Genomic DNA, 18,616 nt, shown 5'->3' on the forward strand with positions numbered 1-18,616 from the left:
TTAAATTAACAATCAAAACTGAAATTTTTTTCGGATTTTAATAAATATCTTATTAATATTTTGTTGATTAATTTTTAGAGTTTGTATATAAGTTGGAATGTAATAGGAAGTTTTAAAACTGCATTTAAATTCTTACTGTGTTTTAAAATATTAATAAAGAAATATGGCAAAGGTTATAAATTTGGTTTTTTTAAAAATATTGAATATTTCCTAGATTAAATGGTTTTAAAAAAATAAATTTAAAAGTTATATATTGAGGACATATGGAATTGTCGTTTTAATTTTGAAAAAAGTTTATAAATATGTTTTTTTTTTTTAAATATTGAATCAGTGGTATATTAAAAAAATCATTTATGGCAAAGTTTATAAATTTGTTATTTAAAAAAATATTGAATATTTCCTAGATTAAATGGTTTTTTTAAAAAATAATTAAAAGTTATATATTGAGGACATATGGAATTGTCGTTTTAATTTTTAAAAAAGTTTATAAAAATGTTTTTTTTAAATAGTGGATCAGCGGTATAGTAAAAAAATCATTTTTTTTACTAATTTATAAATTGTATTTTTAAAAAATTAAATTTGTTTTAAAAAATTCTGACAGTTTTTTTAGTGATTGCAATTTTTATTTTTGTTTTTAGATTTTTATATTTAAATTAATTTTAATAATTCATAAATTCTTTTTTTGGTGGTGCTGGCACGTGGCACTTTTTCTTCTCCTATTATATATAGATAGATATATAAATAGATTGTAAATTAATCACTTAAATTTCAAAAACTTATCCATTTGGATATTGATTTGGATAACAATCATTTTCAAAAAAATTCAAAAATGAAGTAAAAAAAGAGACCAAAGATGGAAGTTACGTAATTTTTAATTTTATTTTATATTGTATTAATTCTTTTTGTAAAATCGTCTTTTTTTAGTGTTAACAAATTTTATTTTATTTTTCAGATTTTAAATTAATATTAATAATTCATAAATTTTGCATATTTCCTTAAAAGAACCGTAGATTATTTGTTTTTATAAATTACCCACGTGGGAGATGCCTTTTTCATTTTCTTTTTAAAATGTTTATTTTCTAAATTTAATAATTGTTGATTTTTTTATTTTTTTAAATTGACTTTTTAAATACTGAATTTTTGAGCATTAATTGTGGCGCTAACATGTGACCTTTTTTCCTCTCCTATTATATATAGATAGATTTTAAACTATAGCTATTTTCTATAAATAAGTTGCTATTTTGACTAGTTCGATAATTTTTCCACATATTTGAGCAACAATAAAAAGGTTCAAATACAGTCCAATGTAATGCCATATATATTTGGACTTGTTTTTATATATAATTGAAGGATACGTTTGAGAAAGAAAATAACATTCAATGCATATATATAGATAGATTAATAAAATACATTTTTTCATAACATAAATCACAAATATTAGGGCATTTTTTAGACTCCCGACTAAACAATTATTTCCCAAATCTCTTACTTAACAAATTAGAAAAATAAATTTTAACCTATCTGTCCTGCGTTACATTTAAAAAGACGGCTACCTTCATAAGAAAACTGAGAAAAATTGAGTCTCTTGACTATATTATAAGATCAGTCGTTGTAAATCTTTGATTACTCAGTACAGGTAAGCATTACTACTTGTACTGATCAATGTTGCTCGGACCGACGAGTGTGTGTCGAATCCTTCAAAAATAGTGTATTTTTGAATGATGTGATTCCACCAATACCATAGGTTGTTCAAATCACCTTGTGTTTTGCCGCGGCTGGAATTTGAATTATAGACCTCGTGATTTTCAACTCTAGGGCTAGTGGCTCAAAATACTTAGTGGATAATGGACTCGCTCCTCTATGTTTCTCGACTTTAATATTAGGTTAGGGTTTGAATCTATGTCAGGTTGTGTAAAAATAAAGTGACAGCTTTTTGCTCAAGCCCAAAGATTGAGGCTAATGTGAGGAAAATCCTTATATAAGCTTGACATAGATTAGATATTAGGAAGAGTACTAATGAAACCTTTAATGGGCTCGATTTATAGCAAGTGCTAATGGTCTTCTAACCAAAACATTGCATTGTGTATATAGGTGAAATATCATTTTATTTGTACATATATATATTTGTTGAATCCCCTGCACACTAGATAGCATGAAAATCGTTGCGCCACCACTATAGTCTTCTTCTTTCCATATGGTCAATTATGAGTTGTTATTTCCTGTCCATGAAATTATATTGCAGACATTAAACTACCAGTTGTTGAAATATATTTGGGTATGATATTGCCTTTATCCCTTATTTTTATTATTTTCAGAGTTGCTGGCAAACTTGTTTTTATTAGAACATGATGAATGCTTGGACATATGGTGTGGATACAATAAGCAATTTGCCTTGTAATGTTCTTGATGGAATTCTAGGGTGCTTGCCTTGGAAAGATGCAGTGAAGACCAGTATCTTGTCAAAAGACTGGAGGTACAAATGGGTAACACGTCAACAACTTGATTTTAATGATGAGTTTTTCGAGTCTTTCAAACAAGATGAAGAAGCCAAGAGAATCATTTACCAAGTCCTATTACTCCATAAAGGATCAATATTAATGTTTAGACTCCAAGGTCGTAGTTTTACGAGTTGTCTTGATATTGATCATTGGATTCACTTTTTGACGAAGAAAAATGTCCAGGAATTCACCCTTCATATCAACTTCGAAAACAAATATCATTTACCTCATCACCTTTTACATTCCAGCAATTACAGTATTTGGAACTTCAACATTGCTTGTTCCACCCTCCACAAGGTTTCAAAGGGTTGGAGAAGCTTATTAATCTCCGTCTAAAATATGTCACTTTTGTTCCATCAATAATTACAAACCTCATCTCTAAAAGCCTGTTGCTTGAACGATTGAGGTTGTGTTGGTGCACAAACTTTGACACCCTTGAAATTGATGCCGCTAATCTCAAATTCTTCAAGTCTTATGGAAAATCAAAATCCATTTCCTTCAACAACACTCCTATGCTTGAAAAAGTTATTGTGTGTTTCACTGGATTTTTGACTGATACATCTCCTTTTTGCTCTAATCTTACAAATTTCTTCCATTACACACCTTCACTGCTAGAACTGCATCTATGGGATTCAACATTAGAGGTAACATACATTATTTGTGATATACTAATTATTATCATAACGAATGATGAATCTGATTGACGTAACTTTTGACTTGCTTCTAGTACTTGATCATGGGTGGTGTACTAGAGAGTCCCCTGACTGCTCTGAACAATATCAAATCTCTCAAGTTTTTTACCATGTCTTTGCGAAACGATAAGGAGGTTTGAGGTGTTGTTTACTTGATTACAAGTTGTCCTAAATTACAACATCTTACAATTGAATTTGTAAGCACTCTCTTGTTTTTTATCATTAATTTGGTTCCTTCATTTGAATTCGCCTAATTAACTGTTCCTTGGAAATTCTTTTAGGACTCTTCGGGGATTAATGTTGAAGGTGTTGTACAATTTCTATGACCCCAATCATCTTTATACGGTGCGTTGAAGCTTCAAAGAGTTCAAGTGAACATGTTTATGGGTCTTGAGATGGAAAGGGAATTTATCAAGTTTATTTTGGCATCTACACCTGTACTTGAGGAGATCTTCTTTTGGAATTTTGTGTATCTCGGTGTTCGTTCGGGTAAACAAATGATCGATGGGATAGAAGAATTCCGCAGAGCATCACCTAATGTTGATTTCATATTTGAAGAAGATGAATAAGAAAACATGGAAGTGCTATGATTTTGCTTACATAGTACTCTTTTTTTTTGTAGCACTTAAGACTATCTGCACCTAAGAGAGTTTCCTACATATGTATGATGGTTTTTAGTAGTATTATCCTACATACATTATAATGTTGAACATCCTTGAGATTCCCTTGTCAAATAATGCAACAACTCAGGATCTGAAAATTTTGAATTGTGGTCAATGAGGTGGGCTTAGATAAGAACACTAGGTGTCTTTCCATCTGTCTAAGCCTTTGGTGCATAGAATTGACTTGACATTTGTTGCTTGTGGAAGGTAGATGGAATTAGTCAAGGTGCGTCAAGTTGGCTCAGACACTATAGTTATCCAAAAAAAAAAAAAAGAGATTCTAAAATTGTGAGTTGTTAAATTCGTCGGGTCATATTACATTTGCAATATAATTGAGTTGGTAACTCCTATCTCAATAATAATAATAAAATTTTCAAGGGTATTGTTGGACCAAAATCCAAAACGAGGATATTTTTCTTCTATTTCCAATATTTCAATGTTCTTTTTGGTCATTTTTCAATTTTTTTGATATTTTTGTTAAGCACTCAACTTCCGTTATTTTTAAGGACCAAATATACACATAGATTGCAGATTAATTAAAAGTTATATGTACTTAGCTGAATATTAGGAGGGTCAAAATTGGAATAACATCGTAACTCAAGAACCAAAATTGTTATTTTTACTTTTATAAAACAATGCAGGTGTTAGGGTTATTTGGAAATTTTACATAAATCACATAGTGTAACGAGTTAATTACATCATATCCCTACTATTTTCCAAATTACAAAAATTCCTTAAATTTTGTGTTATTCCTTATTGATTTTAAGCATAGCTTAGTGGATCCACTTAGTTGATGATGTCTTTTACTCGGGCAAGGTATAAGACAGTTCTGACAGCGTGGGCGAGACGATTTATCATCACATAGCTCATAGTGATAGTTGTCGGTTAGAGAATCTCCCAAGTAAGTGTAAAAGAGTTATTATTGAGCAAATTAGAGAGAGGCAATCTGAGAAACAAAAAAAGTGTATCATTTGAGACAAGGAGATGACAATGAACCAATACTTGACTATGAGGGTGCATTGAGAATATGAGGAAATATTTGTGTGCCTAAGGTGGGTGATTTGATTAGATTGATGTTGGAGCATCCAAAATGTACAATGTCTTGAGTCAACATTATTGGTGGTGTGGTATGAAGCAGGGAATAGTTGAGTTTTTGGCCAAGTGTTTGACCTGCCAACATGTCAAGTGTAAGAACGAGTGACCTGGTGGTATGGCTTAGAGGATGCCCATTTCTACATGGAAGTGGGAGTGTATCACATTAGATTTTGTGGCGGGCTTGCTTACCACCATGGGTGGTTATGATTCTATTTGTGTGATTGTTGACAGATTGTCTACGGCCGCCCACTTTATTTCAGTCCAGGTGAAGTATAGAGTCGAGGAGTTGGCTCAAGTCTACGTCAATAAGATAGTTCACTTTCCTGTGGTACCTATTATATTTCTATTATATTCGACTGAGGTTCTCTCTTCACGCACTTTTGGAGGGCATTACAACATGGGAAGGGTACTCAATTTGATATGAGTACAACTTTTCACCCTCAGACAGATGGACGGTCCAAACAGATGATTCAAGTAATGGAGGACATGATTCAATCATGTGTGATTGACTTTGGTGACCATTAGGATCAGTATCTACCCTTAGCAAAGTTTGCTGACAACAATAGCTATAATTCTAGAATCCAAATGGCTCCTTTTGAGGCATTTTATGGTAAGGTATGTAGATCTCTGATTAGTCGATTCGATGTCATTTAGGTGAGTACCTTGGATACTGATTTTCTTACAGATGCTATGGAGCAGGTTCGTCTGATTCAGAGTAGCTTTTGACAACCTAGAGTAGGTAGAAGATATATGCTAATAGGAGAGTTTGAGCATAAGAGTTTATAGATGGTGATAATGTATGGCTTAAGATATCACCCTTGAAGGGTGTGATGAGGTTTGGAAAGAAGGGGAAACTTAGCCCTAAGTTCATTGGCCCGTTTGAGATATTGGAGAGGATCAGAGACTTGGCCAATCAATTGGCCTTGCCACCTATCTTGTTTGTTGTTTATCTTGTTTTCATGTCTCTGTGCTTTGGAAGTATGTACCCGATGAGTCCCATGTGATTTCACTAGATTCGGTGATTTCGGATCCAAAATTAACATTGATGAGGAGCCTATATCTATTTTGGATACGCAAGTTTGAAATCTAAGGACTAAGGAAATTTCTTCTATGAAAGTTAAATGGAAGCAGCACCCGATCGAGGAGGATACTTGAAAAATGGAGTCTGATATGTGTGTCAGATATCCAGAATTTTTCAAAGCTTCAGTTACTCTCCTTTATTTTATGTTCGAGGAGAATATGGTTTTCAATGGTGTATAATGTAATAACCCTGAGGGTTATTTTTGGAAATTCTAGAAAATATTACTGTATTACCCTCCTTGTTGTTACCCCGAGTCAAGTTTGATTAGTTTATGAGGTGAGTTTTGTCACAGGATAAAAAATTTGAGATTTTTCGGAAGAGTTTTGAAAGTTTTGAAGTTCATATATGTGACTTAGTTAACATCTAGAGCTACAAGTCTATGAATGAAATTTTGTCCTGCCCATTGACTCTAGAATGAAGAACTTGGTCTAGGGGAGTTTCCGTTTCTAGTTCCTAGGTTTTTATGTCGACTCGAATCCGTGAGTTGAGTTATTGAGTGAATTTAGACGAAGGTTTGAATTTGGTCAACATTAAGAGTTTGAATGCTCGAATTGGATTTTCGTCGATTTCGTTGGATTCAGGAAGTAATTTTATGCCTAGGTTAGGTCTTGGTTGAATTTCTGAGGATGTTTTAATCTCTTTTATGAAAGTTAGTTAGTTATGGGTTTAACGGGTTCGGAGTCAACGAAACCTCGAATCTCTATTTTGATTGTTCCATTGATTCTGGAACATTGAATTTAGTGGGGTAGTATATTTTGTTTGTGTGCACGAGATTCCAAATGAATCCTGAGGATCCTTTCATAGAATTTTATGCCTTAGTGTGTTGTTGTTGCTATTGTTTTTGATGTCTGGTAAAATTAATCATCGCAGATGGGATCTTCTTCCGCAATCGCGTAAGTTATATTTGTTCACTACTAAAAAACTATCGAAAAACGACGGACTGCGTCGCTTTTCAAAAAATAATGGACTGCGTCGCATTTTGATTTTTTTTTTAACAAAAGCGACGGACTGTTAAATTTTCATTTTTTTTAATTTCCAAAATGCGACGCAGTCCGTTGCTTTTCTGGATATTTAAATTTTGAAAATCCCCGAAAAACGAAGAACTAAAGGACCCTGTCCATCGCTTTTCTGGAAATTATTTTTTTGAAAAATCCAGAAAAGCGACGGAATAAAGAACTATGTCCATCGCTTTTCTCGGTTTTAAAAAAAAAAAGCCCAGAATAGCGACGGACAAAACCACCCTGCCCATCACTTTTTCTGCAAGTCTTTTGACAAAAGAAACTGTCAGTTTCTGGGCATTCTGCTGCCCACCTGCAAATGCAATTCAACTCAATTCAATTCAGCTTAATCAAACACACAACATTATAAATAAGCTACATAAAACATAAAACAACAAACTTAAATTAACATTCAAAAGTATCTAAATCACAATTTAAAGACTTATAAAGTCTTTCAAAATTCGTTCCAACATTTCAAAAAGTTCATAAAAGAGACCTTAACTGGGGAGTGCGATCTACAAAATCATCATCCTCGTCACTGTCGCCGTCGGTGTCCTCGGCAGAAGAAGATGTAGTAGGTCGTCGAGCGAGGTTCAACACTTGTTCTTTGATTTGTTGAACGGTCGCACTCATGCTTTATTGTTCAGCTACTCTTCTCCGCTCTGACTCTGTCATTGCCGATGTTAGTTGTGCTATTTGAGCCGACATAGCAGCAATCTGAACACCGTCAAGTGTCTCGGCTTGACGTGACGATCCAATACCTTGTAAGTTAAATGGAGTCATCTTACATCGTTTCGAGAGCCTATACCATAGACTCTACCCTTGTGTGTCCCCCCTACCACTTTTTCTGTCCAAATTTGGGTGGACAGTTCATGTGTCATTTGGACCGAACTATCTAGATTCTCAGCGACGTACTTATTAAACTCATTATGAATATTAAATATAAAAATTGACATCAATATATATATACATATCATAAATATATTCACTATTAATATATGTTATTCATATTAAATAACTTACAAAAGTTCGTTCGGCCCTTTCTGCCACCCACACATCCGAATCCGACTCATTTTCTTTTTTCTTCACATGAGTCCTCTTTAAAACCTCCAGTTCAATGGGAATGCGCCCCATTTCTTTTTCTTATAAATAAAAATTGAAATTTATAACGATATATATGAATCAGCTAATTATTTATTTAAAAGTTTGAATTAGAACTTGCCATCTCAAATTGTAATTCAAATCCCTAAAATCTCAAATTCAAACTATTAGTCCTAAAATCTCAAATATAATTCAAACTAGTCCTAAATTTCAAATTCAAACTAGTCTTAGAATCACAAATTCAAACTAGTCCTAAAATCCCAAAATAAAACTAGTGCTAAAATCCAAATTCAAACTATTAGTAGTCCTAAAATCTCAAATTTAATTCAAACTAGTCTTAAAATCACAAATTCAAACTAGTCCTAAAATCCCAAAATCAAACTAGTGCTAAAATCCTAAATTCAAACTCGCTAGCTAGTCCTAATCTCAAATTCAAACTATCTAAAATTCGAAAATCAAACTAACTCAAATGATACCCAAATTCAAACAACTCATTAAATACCCTAATTCAAACTAATCCTACAAACCCAAAATCAAACTAATTAACTCAAATACTCAAATTCAAACAATTCCTAAGCTACTCTAATTCAAACTATCCCTAACATTAAAATTTTCAATTCACTCACTAACTAATAATCCCTAATTCAAACTAACAATCAATAAACATAAAATCAATAAACTAATTACAATTAAATAACTAACAAAATCAAATATAGCTCAAATTGAAATTTTATTGATAAATAAAACCCTAACCTTAAGGAGAAGGAGAGAATGAAGAGAGAGGGGAAGGAGGAGGCAGCGGCAGCTCCGACAGGTGAGGCTCGCGAAGAGAGAGGGGAAGGAGGAGGCAACGGCAGCTCCGAGAGGTGAGGCTCGCGGCGGCAGCTCCTGACGACTCCAACCAGCGGCAGCAACAAACAGAGGGACGACGGTGGCGGCGAGGATCAGAGTGGAGAGAAAATAAGAAATGGGAAATGAGAAATGGGGGAAATCGCGTCTGTAAGTATCAAATATTTAATGAAAAGCGACGGACAATGTCTCTATGTCCATCGCTTTTAAAAAAAATAGTTGACCAACATTTCAAAAAGCGACGGACATAGAGACACTATCCGTCGCTTATTTAAAATATTTGACCAAATAATTTAACCAAGAAGTGACGGACGGCGTGACTATTGTTAAATTTATATATAATTATTTTTAATTAAAAGTGACGGACAACGTCTATATTTATATTAAATAAATAATTATTAATTATATATATATTTGGCGCAAAAATCCGGGGAAAAAAGCGACGGACTTAGAGATGCCATCCGTAGCTTTTTGTAAAATAATTTTAAAAATATTTATTTTTATTAAAAAGCGCCGAACAGTGTGGCAAATGGCGTCGATTTTTGGAGCGACGCCGTCCGTCGCTTTTCTGTCCGTCGTTTTTAGAAGTTTTTAGTAGTGGTTGTGCATTGCATTCACATGAGGGCCGCCTGGATTGCATAGGTATACGCATACTAGGCATTGAAATGTGAAAACTGTGTTGCGGTCGTGCAAGTAAAAAATGAGTTGAGTTGTTTTCCTCTTCACGATCACATGGACTGAGTCGTGATCACGTGGAGTAACTGACCTAGGCATATTCTTATTTCCTAAAATTGATATTACTTCCCCCATTCCTCTATCTTTGAACTCTAAGAACTTGGTTTATGTGATTTCAATGAAATTTTTTGAAATTATACTTTTGGGTAAGTGATTTTGACTCCAACCCTTCATTACTCATTTATTATTTCATAATTTTTAACATTAAGTCATTGATTTCAAATTCTAAAGTTTGATATTAAGAGAGAAGAATGAAACACTGCGCATCTAGAGAAAAATGAAACGGGGAGACGGAGAAGTAGAGGATGCTCTACTACAGGTAAGCCTCTAAACTCAACTTTGTTTTTGTAACTCTCTTTTCGTATGTGTAACAAAAAAATCCACATTGTAGAAACAATTTCGCAACTCAATAAATAACTAATCTTGATGTATATTCTTCTCGACTTAAATGGTAGGTTTTGTTTGTTGTAAACCCAAACCCAAGATGTATGCCTAGTCTACGCAACACAAGCAGCACACTTCCCACTAGACAAAAGCCCTAGGAGCGGAACTCCCAAGGAATTTTTGGAGCCTATTTCTATTTACTTTCGATGTATGCATAATTCATATAGCAGTTGGAGTTTATTTTGGTTTTTTAAAAATTTCAGAGTAGGTATCTCATATGTTAAGTATATATTTCTATAAAATCATTTTCTTGAAATGGAAGTAGATGTCTGACATTCCAAAGATAGAGTGCAAGAATAGATTTTTACAAGATTTTTTTCTATAAACGGAAGTAGCTTCCTTGTTCCCCCTTGCCAAAAAAAATGTACAGTGTATTTGGGTGAAATATACTTTTAAATTCATGCTTCCACCATTGTTGTCTCCAATCAACATTTTCCTGGTACTCTCTCATTCATCTTTATTTTTTCCCTCTGATATTTGAAAAATGATAAATTTCTATGCGATTGAAAATGTTGAACTAGTAGTTATATAAGACTATGCATACATTGTTGAAATGTGTATTTATGAGAATTTGGATATTTTCTTTATTTCAGATCTGATTTTTTTGAGTTGTCTACAATCATGTGTATATAACCATGAAGAGTGCTACAATTAGCAATTTTCCCTGTAATGTCTTGGATAAAATTCTTGGGAGCTTGCCTTTGAAAGATGCAGTGAAGACCAGTATCTTGTCAAAAGATTGGAGGTACAAATGGGTAACGCGTGCAGAACTTGATTTTCGTAGTGAGTTTTTCACATCTTTCAACGACAACCAAGAAGCCAAGAAAATAATTTACCAAGTCCTACGACTGCATCAAGGACCGATACTAAAGTTGACTCTCCAACATCCTAATTTGATATGTTATCGTGATATTTATAATTGGATGCTCTTCTTGTCAAAGAAAAATGCCCAGGAACTCACCCTTCAAATATTCACAGGCAACAACTGTCATTTACCTTCTTATCTTTTCACATTTCAGCAACTAAGACATCTGGACCTTGATATGTGCTTCTTCCACCCTCCACCTGATTTCAAAGGGTTTGCAAAGCTTATTAGTATTAATCTTCAACATGTCATTTTTGATCCAACAATATTTAGGAATCTCATAACCAAATGCCCATTGCTTGAAAGTTTGATGTTGACAAGGTGCACCACATTTGACGTTCTTGAAATTGATGCCCCTAATCTCAAATGCTTCGACTTTCTTGGAACATCGAAGTTCATTTGCTTCAAGAATGTCCCTATGCTTAAAACCGTTGCTGTATGTATCAATCGGATTTTGATGGATACATCAACTTTTTGTTCTAATCTTACAAAGTTCTTCCATTTCATGCCTTCCCTGGAGGAATTTGAACTAGGTGGTTCATCATTAGAGGTAATGTACATTTGTGATAATATTACTTATGATAGTTGGTACTTATTATAATCATATGATGTATCTTCAACCAATTTTTTTACTTGCTTTTAGTACTTGAACATGGGAGGTATACTAGAGAATCCCCCGGCTGCTCTAAACAATGTCAAATCCCTATGTATTTCGGACATGTCTTTCAGAAATGTTGAGGAGGTTTCTAGTGCAGTTTACTTGATTACAAGCTGCCCTAAATTACAAGAACTTACAATTGAATGTGTAAGCACCCTCCTACTTTCTCAAAAAACTTATGGATATGGTTTCTTCATCTGAATCCGCCTAACTGTTACCAAATATTTTGCAGGAAGCAGTAGGCATTGTGGTGGAACCTGTTATACAATTCTTACGAGCCAAAGCAATCTCATGTGGTGCTATGAAGCTGCTTAAAAGTGTGGAAATGCGTTATTTTATTGGTTTTGAGATGGAAATAGAATTTGTGAAGTTTATATTGGCATCTGCACCGGTACTTAAGGAAATCTTCATTTGGAGTAGCGGGCAGTTTCATCGGGGTACACAGATGATGGATGAGATAAAACAATTCCATCGAGAATCACCCAACGTTAGATTCAAATTCGAAGAAATGTGAATGGATCCGGAACTGCCATGACTTTGCTTATTGGTTTTAGGTGGTCCAAAGCCACACTCATTTTTTATTAAGTACTATTTATTTTTGTTTGTTGGTTGAACCTATATATGTAGCTCATCCTACAAATTTCAATGTTGACTTCATAGAAATTGTGCTCAATCTATTGCGTTGGTAAACTTGATTATTTTTTATACTCCCTTTGGAGCTGTTGGTGTATGCTTTCTCCATCCTCCAGTTTGCTATTATTTTTTGGAGGTTAAAGGAGTCCAACAACCCCTTTATTGAGAAAGAAAAGATATAAAATAAAGCGGTCTGATCCAAATAACTAGAAACAATAAAGACAAAAAATAGAGATCTGGTCGAGTCCACATTAAACGACCCTAAGTCTCCTTTTAGGAAAGTTACAGACCGCTTCACCATCTTCTTCCTCATCTTCGTCGGCAGAGCTCTAAGATTAGGTTTCTGCTCCTTTCCTTCAAGGGGTTTCCTTTATCCTTCATATCAGAAGAGGGCTTTGGCCTTCCCTGGAAACTCCTGGTTGCTGCTAAAATCTGTTGTACCTGCAGAACTTCTGCATGACTAAAATAATCAAAGCAAACATAGCTCATCTCTTTTCTTGAAACACATTTTGCAGGGGATTAACAAATATTGACAAAGAAAGAAAAGAGAAAGATAACAAGGTTAAGTACGCATTACTTTATTGAAATAATGACTGCAATATAAATACATGAATTCATAACTTAAAAAACTAAAGAAAAGGAGTAAAATAAGCTAATATTATCTCAAATACTAAAGCCTAAAATATAGCAACTAACTAATCAGATTCTTCCCAACACTACAACCTTATTTATCTGAACTCAATCCTACTTTTATAAGTTATATATTGATACAATAGAAGGTGGAACTAATCTCCAACTTTTGAGGCACCACTTTCAACACTCCTCCTTGAGTCAAGAGCATCAACCCCAAGTCCTTTTCATAGAAACTAAAATCTTGCTCTAGGTAAGGCCTTAGTTAAAATATAAACTTAAAATTTGTTTTGCAGTGCACTAAGTGTATGTCTCTATTCTTTTGCACCTCCCTCAAGAAATAAAGCTTGATCTTGAAATGTTTTGTCTTTCCATGTTAAACGAGATTATTTTCAATTGAAATTGCAGCTTGATTATCAACAAAGATTTCCATACTCTTTTTGCTCCATGTACAAATCTGTCAGTAGCACCTGAATCCAAAGGGCTTGTTCACAGCTGATGCAATTGCAATGTACTCTGCTTCATCTGTAGATTGAGCCACAATATCTTGCTTCTTTCAACACCAACAGAACATTCCAGAACCAAAACAAAAATAGTAACCTGAGGTGCTTCTCATATCATCTGATCTACCAGCCCAAGCCCAATCACTATCAGAAAATCCAAGAAACTGAAAGTCTGATGCTTTTTTGAACATTATGCCAAACTTGGCAGTACCTTTAACATATCTAATCACACATGTAGCTACAATGCGTATATCTTGAAAGTAAACTCACAACATAAAGTATATTTGGTCTCGTTGCAGTCAAGTACATTAGCAAACCTATCAGGCTCCTATAAATTCCTTCATCAACCTTTTCAGCTCCATCTTCTTTGCAAAACTTCTCCTTTTGATTCATATGAGTCGTTGTAGACTTGCATTCTTCTATTTTGAACTTTATGGGAATTTCTTAAGCATATTTCTGCTAGCTTATGAAGATCTCGTGTCCTTTTTATTGAATTTCCATTCCAAGAAAATAAAACATTATAACAAGGTCTGTCAACTCAAAAACTTCCATCATTTCAGTCTTGAACAAGTTGATCAAGTCCAAATTCCTACCTATAACTAGCAAGTCATCTACATATAAAGAAACAATGGTTGAATCATAATCTTCTTTTCTAATATAGAGTGTATACTCACTGAAACTTTTTGGAAGCCGAAGCTCAGAAGATGAGCATCAATTCTACTATACCAAGCTCTAGGAGCTTGTTTTAAGCCATACAATGCCTTCTTGAGAAGGTACTCTTTGCCTTTTTTGCCTTTGATGGAAAAACCTTCAAGTTGTTCTACAAAAATTTCTTCTTCGAGGTAGACATTCAGGAAAGCTCATTTCACATCAAGCTGGTGTATCTTCCATCCCCATTGACCTGCTAAAGCTAACAACATACTTACCGTATCCAAACAGGCGGCAGGAGCAAAAGTTTATGAAAAATCTACTCCAAACATTTGTGCGTACCCTTTTGCAACCATCCTAGCCTTGTACTTGTTTGTGAAACCATCAAGATTGAGCTTGGTTCTATAAAGCCACTTGACTCCAATAGCCTTCTTGTGCAATGGTCTGTAAACTAGCTCATATGTGTTGTTCTTTTGTATCATTTTGAGCTCCTCCTGCATTGCATATCTCCATTTCTCATCTTTAGTAGCCTCCATAAATGCTCGTAGTTCTAAAATTGCAACATTACACCTTGATTTATATCAGAAAGTTTTCTTGTTCCTCTAATAGGTACATCATGAACATCTTTATCTAGAAAATTTAGATTTTTTTTCTTTTCATTATCTTGTGAGCTCCGGGTGTCATTTTAGACAAACTTGACATCCCTGTTAGAAATGATTTTGTCATTTTGAAGTTGATAGATCCTATAAGCTTTTGAGAGACTGTTGTCACGTCCCGCCACATCACAATTAAATTTTGCGTCCGGATAGGGGCGGAAGGGTCTAGAGTTATGGAGAGGTTTGCGGAGAACTCTAGAACCCTTTAGATTATTCAAAAAGGCTAAGGAATTCTCTAGAATAATTTAGATAGTTTCCAAGAAAGCCTTGGAATTCTCTAGAGTGTGTAGAGAATTCTAGAGAGGGGCTTTTGTGTAAATAAGTTTAGGGACTTAGGAAGTAATTTAAAATTGTACTTTAGTCCCTAGGAGGTATTATAAATAGAGGTGCCCCTCATTTGCAAGGCACCATCCAATCACTCAAGTGTAAAGCATTCTCCAAAGCAATACAAAAGCCTTCTTCCAAAAGCTCTCTTTTTGTTCTTTCTAAGTCTTTCCTTAAGCATTCTCTTAGCGATCTAAGTCTTAAAGGCTTCTTTGAATTTACAAGATCTTGAAAGAGTAGTGAGTAAATTGTCAAGGGCCGCACGGAACTTTAGCCAACACTCTAAGTCTGTGAGAACGTGGTATCAGAGCCAAGGTTTGCACTAAGAGAATGGCAACCGAAGGATATCTAAACGCCGCTAGTACCACCAACGTCCGTCCGGATGGTGGAAAGAGGAACCGCAAGGGAAAGAAGCACCAAAAGAGTAATGAGGAAATGCTGTTGGATCCTACACCAAGCGAGGCGCTAACATCTCATCCACCCTCGACCACCGAGGCCAGTGACGATGAACATGGTGAGGGGGCTATTGACGTCACCGCTGGAGAAGAATGGGTCGCAAGGGTTGAAGTGGCGAGGCAGGCTGTAGAGATATTAGCCCGGTGTTTGAACGTGGCTGATGGCAAGTTCAAGACTCCTGAGGACTTCACCCTTGAAGAGACCGAAAACATCCATAAGGAGTTGGAGGGACGTCAGCGGGCCGAGTTTAAGATGAAGGAGGCTATCACTTCCTTGGAGTGTCGGCTCATGAAGGCATTGAGCACGATTGAGACCATGAAGGCCGATATGAAAGCACTCAAGGAAGGTGTGGCAGCTGGAGGATCATCGTCGCTTGACCGAGATAGGGAGGCCAGGGTCGAGGCTCCCAAGCCACCTATGTTTAAGGCATCCGCAATGCGCAAGAGGTGGAGAATTTCCTTTGGCATTTGGAGAATTACTGCAAGTGCAACGGGCTGAAGAACGACGAAAGTAAGATCAACATTGCTGTGTTGTATCTTTCGAAGATGGCCATGCTATGGTGGAGGCGCAAGGAGGCCGAGATAGGGAAGGGGACGTGCACCATCAACACCTGGGAGCAATTCCGGGAGGAGTTCAAGAAAGCCTTTTTCCCTAACAACGTCATCTATGAGGCAAAACGCAGGTTTAGGGAGCTGAAGCAAACAGGTAGCATCCGCACATATGTGCAGGAGTTCACTACCCTCACACTTCAAATTCCTAACCTCACAGATGATGATATGTTGTTCCATTTCATGGATGGGCTGCAAAATTGGGCCAGGACAGAGTTGGAACGTCGGCAAGTCAGGATCATAGATGAAGCCATCACGCAGGCCGAAGCTTTGACAGACTTCAGGCAGGAGAAGCCCGACAGAGCCAGAGGAGAAGAGATGAGAGGTAGTCATGACCATGGTGGGGGAGATCGTGGCAAAGGCGAGGAGCAACGGCCACATCCCAAGAATCATGATACCTACAAGTTCGATGGCAAGAAGTTTGGACGTCATGGCAACACGGAGAGGAAGACAGAGGTTGCCAACAAAGGTGGTTGCTACATATGCGGCGGGCCGCATGGTTATGCAAGGTACCCCGAACTGAAGAGCCTTGGTGCTATCCTGCGAGAGCGAAAGGCGAAAGACGCACATGAGCAAGGACAAGGCGCAGAGACGACACAGTTGGGCTTGATAGGACTATGCGGAGCCATCACAAAGCAGCCAGAGAAGCCAAGAGGATACGGCGCGCAATATGTCGACCTTAAGATCAATGGAAAACTCGCTTGTGCTTTGGTCGACACGGGTGCAGAGGTCAATCTCATCACCAAAAAGGTAGCAACGAGATTGGGGCTGAGTTACAGTTCAAGCAACGCCCAACTCAGGACGGTCAATGCACCTCCGACTCCTGTGAACGGAGTCGCGCATGGAGTGAGCATCACGCTAGGCGAGTGGCAATGTAAGACCAACTTCACTGTAGCTCCTTTAGATCTCTTTGACATAATTCTTGTGCAGGAGTTCTTCCAGCAGTGCCACATGGTGATCGACCCCTACCTCCAACGACTTCTAGTCATGGAGCAAGGAAGATCATGTATGGTGCCCATGGTCAAGATGCCGAAGACGGAAGGACAGGTCCGCCTAACGGCCATGTAGCTCGAGAAAAACCCTAAGAAGAAGGAGTTGACATCTAAAGCCACCATTGCAAGTTCGAAAAAGGACAATGGTGCAAGAAGGTCCTTGCCACTGTGTATGAAGAAGGTGCCAAAAGAGAACAATGTCGTGATGCCAAAGAAGCTACCGAGGCGCGCACATCCTAACAAGGAGATGAGCCATAAGTTCGAGTTAAGAGGGCTATGGAAGATGTTGAAGGCGTTGCGCAATGGCCTTGATCGAGTCAATGGACTATTGGTCGCGCATGCCCAAGGCTTGGATGACGATGTTGTGGCAATGCAACACGGTCGTCGCATCAATAGGTGGGGAAGAGTGTCACGTCCCGCCACATCACAATTAAATTTTACGTCCGGATAGGAGCGGAAGGGTCTAGAGTTATGGAGAGGTTTGCGGAGAACTCTAGAACCCTTTAGATTATTCAAGAAGGCTAAGGAATTCTCTAGAATAATTTAGATAGTTTCCAAGAAAGCCTTGGAATTCTCTAGAGTGTGTAGAGAATTCTAGAGAGGGGCTTTTGTGTAAATAAGTTTAGGGACTTAGGAAGTAATTTAAAATTGTACTTTAGTCCCTAGGAGGTATTATAAATAGAGGTGCCCCTCATTTGCAAGGCACCATCTAATCACTCAAGTGTAAAACATTCTCCAAAGCAATACAAAAGCCTTCTTCCAAAAACTCTCTCTTTGTTCTTTCTAAGTCTTTCCTTAAGCATTCTCTTAGCGATCTAAGTCTTAAAGGCTTCCTTGAATTTACAAGATCTTGAAAGAGTAGTGAGTAAATTGTCAAGGGCCGCACGGAACTTTAGCCAACACTCTAAGTCCGTGACACTGTTGTATCCTACAAAAATTCAAGGTTTAGCCATCTTATTCAACTTATCTCTTTTAACTTGAGGTACATAAGAAAAACAAAGACAACCAAATATTTGTTAGCAAAGGTTTGTAACCAAACCAAGCCTCAAATGGTGTCTTCTTTTGCAAGGCCTTAGTTGGCAATCGATTTAGCAGAATTACTGCAGTATTTGCAGCTTCAGCCCAAAAGTTCTTTGGCAACCCTTTCTCAAGGAGAAAACACCTTGTCATCTCCATTTGCGTCCTATTTTTCTTTCCACTAGTCCATTTTGTTGGGGAGTATAGGGTGTTATTAGTTGATTCTCAATTAATGATTCATTACAAATCTTGATGAATTTTTTTGACGTATACTCGGTTCCATTATCTATTCTTATCACTTGAATTATGCAAACACTCTGATTTTGCACAAAAGCCTTGTATTTCTTGAATACATCACCGACCATATATTTATAGTTCAAAAAATAAATCTAAGAATATTTAATAAAATCATTAATAAAGGCAATATTGTACTTACTACTCTGTAAAGATGGTGTTTTATAAGGTCCACCT

At 36.3% G+C, this 18,616-nt stretch overlaps 1 protein-coding gene and 1 pseudogene across 1 annotated transcript; both read left to right on the forward strand.

The window, feature by feature from the left end:
• The first annotated feature begins 2,345 nt into the window (after positions 1–2,345).
• LOC125842881 (F-box/FBD/LRR-repeat protein At1g13570-like) lies at positions 2,346–3,759 on the forward strand (annotated as a pseudogene).
• A 7,031-nt stretch (positions 3,760–10,790) lies between these two features.
• LOC125842882 (F-box/FBD/LRR-repeat protein At1g13570-like) lies at positions 10,791–12,192 on the forward strand. The gene is made up of 3 exons (XM_049522164.1): positions 10,791–11,570; positions 11,664–11,825; positions 11,911–12,192. Exons 1-3 carry the CDS (start codon positions 10,791–10,793, stop codon positions 12,190–12,192), a joined length of 1,224 nt encoding a protein of 407 aa, XP_049378121.1.
• Positions 12,193–18,616: the final 6,424 nt, after the last annotated feature.

This window comes from Solanum stenotomum, chromosome 10 (genome assembly GCF_019186545.1).
Source record: "Solanum stenotomum isolate F172 chromosome 10, ASM1918654v1, whole genome shotgun sequence".
NCBI lineage: Eukaryota > Viridiplantae > Streptophyta > Magnoliopsida > Solanales > Solanaceae > Solanum > Solanum stenotomum.

Bases quoted from the DNA above. Each gene is read 5' to 3' on its own strand.
- LOC125842882 (XM_049522164.1), top strand. From the start codon at position 10,791: ATGAAGAGTGCTACAATTAGCAATTTTCCCTGTAATGTCTTGGATAAA. The intron at 11,571-11,663 runs GTAATGTACATT...ACTTGCTTTTAG, and splicing joins TAGGTGGTTCATCATTAGAG to TACTTGAACATGGGAGGTAT. The intron at 11,826-11,910 runs GTAAGCACCCTC...AATATTTTGCAG, and splicing joins AAGAACTTACAATTGAATGT to GAAGCAGTAGGCATTGTGGT.